Source organism: Triticum urartu, chromosome 1A (genome assembly GCF_056163025.1).
Source record: "Triticum urartu cultivar PI428250 chromosome 1A, HENAU_Tu73, whole genome shotgun sequence".
Classification (NCBI taxonomy): Eukaryota; Viridiplantae; Streptophyta; class Magnoliopsida; order Poales; family Poaceae; genus Triticum; species Triticum urartu.
In genome coordinates, this window is record NC_141873.1 from 445,430,545 (window position 1) to 445,438,995 (window position 8,451).

An 8,451-nucleotide genomic window follows, 5' to 3' on the forward strand; every position below is an offset into this window, starting at 1 on the left:
TTTATTTGGTAAGTTAATAAAAGGTGGGACAATTAAGACGGTTTACGAGGTAATCCGATGAGAAAAATCCAAAAGTAGGAGGGAAATCAATATAGATAAATGAAAGGGGAAACCGACATGAAAATCCTTTTCTCGGCCCAGGCTCATCTGCACCTGCGCTGAAGAAAAAAAAATCAATACAAATACTAGAAAAATTCCAAAAAATTCAATTCAAAGCAGTCAATCCCAACGGCAGATGAAAACAATACCGACACATCTACTAAATCATCTTAACAACCTTGAAGATATGGGATTATATAACAAACTCATTTAGTTGATAGATCATTATTGGATTCTTTTTATTGTGACCAAGATCCATGAAATAGCTCTCTTTATACTTTTTTGCATGGTACATAATTTGATGCGTGAGGTCCGCTTCAATTTTCAAAGTATTTAGACATCTGAGCATTTCTCGGCAAAAAAGATAAATCCGGGGCGTGTAAAAAAGTTTGTTGTTCATGTATTATTCTGACCCGATTTGCCTTTTTTGTTGCGAGCTACTCAGATGTTCAAATAATCTAAAAATTGGAACGGACCTAACGCAATAAATTATCTACCATGCAATTTTTTAAAATTTTATATATTTTTTCTGCCCGGAAGCAGATGAGTCTGGGCACGAATCGCTGCACTCAAACGTACATAGTAATAAGGTTCAAGGAAGCATACCCTAAAAAATGTTCAAAGAAGCACTTTGCGCAAAAAATGAATGTTATTCTTTTATTATACTCTGTGGCAAGATGTCAAAAAACTAGCAAAATCTGTGGCCCGCGCCACTGCCACTGTGAAAAGGATGAAGAGAATCAAATCGAATTGGGTCAGTAGTGAGGTCACCCCGGTTCGCGGCCTCTCGCCGATAAAGGAAAAGCGAAGGCCCAAAAGTCTGGGAGCTTCGACCAGACGCGAGCAGATTCGAAACGAGCCGCCAGTCACGCGTCCGCTGTCCTTCTCCCCCCATTTATTTCGTGCCGCTGCGGTGCTGTCGCCTGGCCCGGTTCCCAATCCCAATCCAAATCTCATCGCCAAGCAATCATCACTCTAGCCCTTTGCCCTCCCCACCCGCAGCAGCATGGCGAGCCCGCAGTGCTGCGCGAACCCACCGGCGCTCAACCCCGCCGCCGGCGAGGGCAAGGTCGTGGACAGCTTCGGCGGGATCAAGGCGTACGTCGCCGGCGCCCAGGACTCCAAGGCCGCCGTCGTCCTCATCTCCGACGTCTACGGTAATTGATTTCGATCAGAACTCCTCTTTTCGTTCGTATTCAAGTTCGGTTGCCGGTGATACTGACGATTAACGGCGCTACCCGGCTTCCCTTCGCAGGTTTTGAAGCGCCGAATCTGAGGTAGTAGTATACTTGTTTGTGCTTTCTGACATCACGAGTTTTGTTTTATACCCATATCTCTTGGTTTAGCATCGGTATATGTCCGTAGAATCAGTAGATGCTGTTCTGTCCCCGTTTGGCGGCATTCATCAATAGTGATAATCATCACGCCATTTAGCAACGGTGTTGCTTTTCGCCTGCCTTTTTTGCCGGGTCGTGCATATTGTCTAGAAATTGGGCGATTTCGTCCTCAGAGGCCATCTGATCATAATACTTCCTCCCTCCCGAAATACTTGTCGGAGAAATGGATGTATCTAGACGTATTTTAGTTCTAGATACATCTATTTTTATACAATTCTCTGACAAGTATTTCCAGAGGGAGGGAGTACTTCTGTGCTGTGTGTGGAAGTCGATCCGCATGAGAAGGACAAATCATACTTTCTCACATACTTTGGGCAAATATGTAATTGGAAGGTTCGCATAATTTATGGCTGAGATTTTAGCCCAGCTGTTATTTTCTGAATATAGGAGTAGTTTCTTATGGACTTCTATTTTATGACGGCCTGTGCCTTCTACTTTAGTTTATCACAATGAAGGAGTTCTGATGTAGCTTCTTTCCTCTTGAAGGAAGATAGCCGATAAAGTTGCTTCGTCTGGATATTTTGTTGTCGTGCCAGATTTCTTACATGGGGATCCATTTGTACCTGAAAACGCTGACCGACCAATAGCAGTGTGGATAAAGGAGCATACCCCGGTTTGTTATCTCCTGATTCCCTGAAACCTTGTTATTCTATTTTTCTTGTAAATGTTCAGGCCACGTTGCTTTGGTTTATGTTTAAGGTATATGTTTCGAAAGCTTTCCAGTTTCCATCGCATGACATTCCTAGCTTTTTGTACTTAGATTCGGACAGCGTTAACTAAGTAACCGAAGGTGGGAGGTGATGATAAAACCAATAGGTCCAAACCTAACAACATATATATGGTAGCATGTTATGACTTTGTGAGAATATGTGTAGGATATTGACTGATTGTTGTCATGTTCTTCCACCAACGTGGATAAGCTCTCCTGGGTCAGAAGAATAGAATGGAGACGCTCTACTGAGCTGATAGGGGTTTGAGTTACTTCTCGTTGAATGTGATGTCACATCTAATATAAACAAATAAATTGTGCTTTTATACAGGGAAAAGCATTTGAAGAGGCAAAACCTGTTATTGCTGCTCTAAAGGAACAAGGAGCGTCTAGTGTTGGGGCTGCAGGTTATTGCTGGGGTGGTAAGCACTGTTTTGTTTTGTTACATCTGAACCCAAATTCTAAGGTTTAACCTGCTAAGCATTGTGCTTCATCTCCCCACATATCAGCAAAGGTAGTTGCAGAGCTAGGGAAAGCTGATGAGATCCAGGCAGCTGTTATGTCGCACCCTTCATTTGTTACTGTTGATGATATAAAAGGTAAAAATCTCCTCCTTGAGAATTACATATACTCACTTAAATTGTTCCATTTGAAAGGTTTCAGATTCTTACACTACGACATGTGCTATATATCTCAGAGGTGAAATGCCCCATCTCTATACTTGGAGCTGAAACCGACGTAATGTCCCCACCAGAATTGGTCAAGGAGTTCGAGCAGGTTCTATCCTCTAACTCAGGGGTAAGTTCTCATTTCCAGCAACTCGATCTTCAAACCAAGCATGATCTACTCAAGCTATAGAATATGTGATATAACAAAGGCTAAACTAATTGTCAAATTTGGAGCTGCCCTGGTGCGGAACTGTATCTGACCAGAATGTTGTCTGGTTGTTCCGGCATTACTTGTTTCTACTTCCTTCCCAAATTATGTACCAATTTGCCTTTTGATGTTAAAGTAGGTACATCAGACATTTTGCAATTAAGAGCCATCCAGGCTTCATGGCTTTTACTTTATGAGCCCCTGGGCAAACCTTAGCATTTTATAGTTACAAGCTAGTGTTATTATCCATCTGAGCATCTTGTTTTCTTGAATGTGAGAAGGTATTATTCTATTTCCATCTAATATTCACTAGCATTAAAGGTATCATGATGAAAAAGAGGGAAAAAGATGTAATATTCTCTGAAAATTAAGTCAGAAAGTACAGTAGAATGTGCATAAATTGGAGACACATTATTGTTTGAGAACTGGAGCTCAAAATCTCCCATCCTGATATAATATATCTTATGGACCTACAGATTGCTCACTTTGTCAAGATCTTCCCTGGGGTTTCTCATGGATGGACCGTGAGATACAAAAGCGAAGACGCAGCTGCTGTGAAGAGCGCCGAGGAAGCCCTGGCGGACATGGTTGACTGGTTTAACAAGAACCTCAAGTAAACCTAATGAATTAGCGGCCATCCTTCTGTAATAAGCCAGTGTCACTCTTCAGGAGTCATCACGCGAGCACCCACGGTTTCTGTTATGGTCTTAGCTATATAGCCTATAGGGCATGCATCTTTGTCTGCCGCAGGTCTGCTGGTATGTGTGTGATTGCTCGTATCGGGGTCTGCTTGTGCTGAACATTGAACTACTGCACTCAAATAAAATGTGGTATTTGCAGTTTGTGAGCTGGCACCTCCCTGGTTACTTTCCTTTTTGTTTGGTGTTGGGGATGAAAGGACAGATCGTTACAACCCGGTTTATTCCTTATTCCAATATAATTTTAGAGAGATGCGGGCTGACGCCATGGGTCATCCGGCTGATCAGATCGGCTGGGTTGGCACCCGTTTGATCTGTCCCAGACATCCTTAGGATGATCGCAAAACGGACCATGTTGTAGGCACCCATAGCAAGGCGCGCCATGTTGGGGTCATCATGTTGTTGGCACCCATTGCAAGGTGGGCCATGTTGCGGTCACCTTTAGCTTGTGTGACATTGCATTACGTGGGGAGTCCCAATATAGAAGCGACATTTTCTTGCCGACACGTGCCTGACATGCCAAATCAAGCCATTGATGCATGGGATGTAAGTGCAGCCGTGCATTCGATTTAGCATCGTGCACATATCGGGTGCATTCGGTTTAGCATCGTGCACATATCGGGCGAGGGAGGATCGTTCGCACAGTAGTTTCGTGCAATATGGGTCATGTTGCGGTGACCCATTGCAACGTGGACGATGTTGCGAACCCACTGTCCCATCACCATCACCACAGCCTTCCTCACCACAACATCATCCATCTTGAGTTGTTGCCACCACGACATCATCTATGTTGCAGGTGATGATCACGAAATCCGGCGTCTATGGTCGCAGCTCCGCTGCCCGGGGCTCGTAGCACGACCTCTGGCAACAGGGACATGGTGATTTTGCAGCAGCGAGATCAAGGTCATGGGGACAATTTCTTCCTCACTTTTCACTGGGGTGCACATGGACGTTGTAACATCCATGACGGGATCAGGAGGTCAGAAAGTAAGGAGTAAATTGCAAAAAACCACCACATTTGGGGACGCTAAAACAGAAAGCCACCAGGTTTCGTATTTTTTTCAAAAAACCACCACGTTTGCGCTGACAGTTTTCAAAAAACGCTGATCGCACGGTTTGGCGCGTCTGAGTGGAAAACTGACCGGTTGGGCCCGCTGTCAGGCGCCACGTGGCCAGGGGGAGACGGCGCCCGTGACGCGCGCCGTTAGACGGCGCCCGTGACCTAACGAGCGGCCCGACCCATCCATCCATTTCCCCCACATCCCATCTAGTCGTCCTTGGTCACTTCCCGCATGGCGACCGGTGGCGGCGGCGGTGTTGACGACGGCGGCGGTGTTGACGAAGGAGGCGCATCCGGTGACCGTAGGGACGACCGCGACCTCGCCATCGCCGATGCTGGTGGCCGCCCCGTCCTTCCTGGCTCTCCGACGGCGCTCCCTGGTACGTTTGGCGCCTCACGATCCGCCGGCGTCGGCGGAGATGAGCGCGTCGGAGACGAGCGCAACATCTTCAACTCCGACGATGTGGAGGCACGTGCGGCCGCCAAACTGGCCCAGGTCTGGAAGGCCAATCCAGGGCGGAGCCACCACTTCACACCCGGCCTCGGCGGCGTGGAGTGAGTGTTTCCAAAATTCTCTTTTTGATTATGCCTGTGTAGTTGAACAATTTGAGTGATTATGCTACTGTAGTTGCACAGTTTGAGTGATTTTGCTAGTGTAGCTAGACTATTTCCTCTGTATGAATCTCAATTTAGGAAATAGGATTCATCTTAGCTGAATTAAGTTTTATCTTACTTTGAGTGAATGTACTGTTAAGTGAATATGAGCTGTTAAGTGAATATGAGCTTATTTGTGGATAACTGAATTTAGTTTTATCTTAGCTCAGTTGTGTTTACATAGCTCAATTGTAACTGAATTGTGGATAACTGAATTTACTGAATTTCACTGTTAACTTAGTTTTAATTTAGTTTTAACTTAGCTCAGTTTTAACTTAAAGCAGATTTTGACTGTTAACTGAATACGAGCTTAATTGTGGTTAACTGAATTGACTGTTAACTAAATTTACTGTTATTTGAATTGACTGTTATCTGAATTTACTGTTAACTGAATTTACTGTTAACTGAATTTTCTCTTCACTTTGTTGTTTCTATGAATGTAATCTTGACTGTTATCTGAATCTATTGTTCAGTTAATGGTGTTAACTGAATGTAATGCTAACTGAACTTGCAGTTTGGATGATGATGAACCATGTGATATGAGGTTTCATTTCCAAGGCTGTGAAAATCTGGAAAGGACCTTATGTGAATCAGATATCACATATATCAACATGTTAGCTATTATTGGGATAGAGGGGTATGATCAAAAGGATTCAATGTACTATGTGAAGCAAGAGGGTGTAGGAATGGCAGGCATGCAGCTAATCAGATCTGAGGAAGATGTAGAAGAAATGTTGGAATTGTATGAGGAGAAGAGGTGTGTTACTATCACAGTAATGAAAGGAAGAGAGTCAGAGATGGCAAAGTTGCAGATCAACATTGGAGATGGATGTGAAAAGCAGATTCCAATATCTGAGATTGGTTCTCCAAAGGTGTACAATATAGATGATGCAGGTGTGCTCTACCAAAGTCAGACTAGTGGACATGAAGCAGATATATGTGCTCCAGTTGTTAGTGTTCACACAGAGGACTCCTATGGACAATATCTCTTCACTTAGGAGAGTTGCAATGTTAAAAAGGGGAAGGACATAGCTGGTGTGAAAGAGTTAGATGATTTTCTTAAAGAGTTTGCAGATAACAGTCCAGTAGTACAAGGAGAAGAAAGAATGGAAGAGGATGAGTTGATGGTGACAGAGGACATTGATGTGGATAGCTCTGAAGAGGAGGAAGAGGAGCAGAGTGATGATGTAGATTTGCACCAGAAATTAAAAGATCTCAAGTGGAAGAGGGTATATGAAGGTGATTCAGAGCCAGAAGATCTGTTTTGTGAGGCTGAGGAGGAGGATGAAGTAGAGGGGTTTGTTGATGCACCACTAGTGGAGAAATTACCTGTTAGAAGAGGTCGAACAAGTAGATCACACTGCAGTTCCCATGCCAAACTTGAGGCAGACTACATTCCCTTATCTGATGAAGATATAGATTATGAACTTCAAAATGATTCTGATGAAGAAGTAGTGTTGTATTGTTCCTCATCTGGGAGAAAGTCCAGGGCAAAAAAGAAGAAAGGCAGGATATGGTATGATGAAAATAGGCTTATGCCACATGAACAAATTTGCTGGCACATGTGTTTTGTTGTTGTTTACCAGTTCAGAAGAGCATTGGTTAACTTGCATGTGACACAGAGAAGGAACTTCCATTACCACAGAAACAACAAAGATAGGATCATTGTTGATTGTGTGGAGAAAGGTTGCCCCTTTCTCATGAGTGCATCTGTAGTTGGGCAAGAAAAAACATTCTGTATTAGGAAGCTGCAATTAGAGCATACATGTGCTCCAAGTGGTGAGAACTGCAAGGTTCCTGCTAGGTTTGTGGCCAAAGCAGTTGAAGAATGCTTCAGGACAGATCCTAAAGCAGGAATTCAGACACTCATAGACAAGACAAAGGAGACGTATGGTGTGGAGGTTGGTAAGATGATGGCATACAGGGCAAGGCAGCAAGCTCTCAGTGTTGTTCAGGGTGATCAGGAAGCCCAGTACACTAGGATTAGAGATTATCTTCAAGCTGTTTTGGACACAAACCTTGGTAGCAGATGCATTGTAACAACTAGAGTTGTTAGAGAGCATCCCAGCAAAAATCCCAGATTTCATAGACTCTTCATTTGTCTTGCAGCCCAAAGGGAGGGTTTTCTTAAAGGATGTAGACCATTCATAGGTATGTCTTTCTCTACAGAAATTTTACACTCACATATACATTGTTGCATCTCTTATGAAGTACTTGTTTCAGGTCTAGATGGGTGTTTTGTGAAACTAAACACAGGGCAACAAATCTTAGCTGCAACTGGCAGAGATGGAAACAATAATATATACCCTCTGGCCTTTGGAGTTGTAGAGAAGGAGGATACACCAACTTGGTGTTGGTTTTTAACACAACTGAAGATAGTTCTTAGTGGAGAATCAGGACAATTTGGAAAGTACACAATAATTTCAGACAGGCAGAAGGTATGTAATGTTGATATCTGTTTCTTTAGTTTCCTTAGTAGTGTATTGCATAACATAGATGTAGTGTATTGCACAACATAGATGTACCAATCTAAATTAGGTGTATCATACATGTAACCAGGGTCTGCTAAATGCCATTGACCAAGTATTTCCCAATTGTCCTCAAAGATATTGTTTAAGGCATATATATGCAAATTTCCAAAGTGCTGGATTTAGAGGAGAAGAACTTAAGCAATATATGGATGCAGCAGCTTATTCATACACAAAGTATGGGTTTGATGAGGCAATGGAAGAAATAAGAAAGGAAAGTGAGGATGCTTGGGTCTGGCTTAAGAAAATACCTGTAGAAACATGGGCTAGATATGCTATGGATACCACTTGTAAAACTGACTTAGTACTCAACAACATAAGTGAGGTGTTCAATAGGATGATCTTGGATATTAGGGGCAAACCCATTAAAACTATGGTTGAAGGGGCTAGGTCCAAATTAATGGTGAAGTTCAATGAAAAAAGAACTGGA

At 43.2% G+C, this 8,451-nt stretch overlaps 1 protein-coding gene across 1 annotated transcript; it reads left to right on the plus strand.

The window, feature by feature from the left end:
- Nucleotides 1–937: 937 nt before the first annotated feature.
- On the plus strand, nucleotides 938–3,923 carry LOC125517247 (endo-1,3;1,4-beta-D-glucanase). The gene is made up of 7 exons (XM_087524610.1): nucleotides 938–1,256; nucleotides 1,355–1,376; nucleotides 1,983–2,109; nucleotides 2,537–2,627; nucleotides 2,715–2,804; nucleotides 2,903–3,003; nucleotides 3,558–3,923. Exons 1-7 carry the CDS (start codon nucleotides 1,106–1,108, stop codon nucleotides 3,696–3,698), a joined length of 723 nt encoding a protein of 240 aa, XP_087380736.1. The 5' UTR covers nucleotides 938–1,105; the 3' UTR covers nucleotides 3,699–3,923.
- The last annotated feature ends 4,528 nt before the right edge of the window (nucleotides 3,924–8,451 follow it).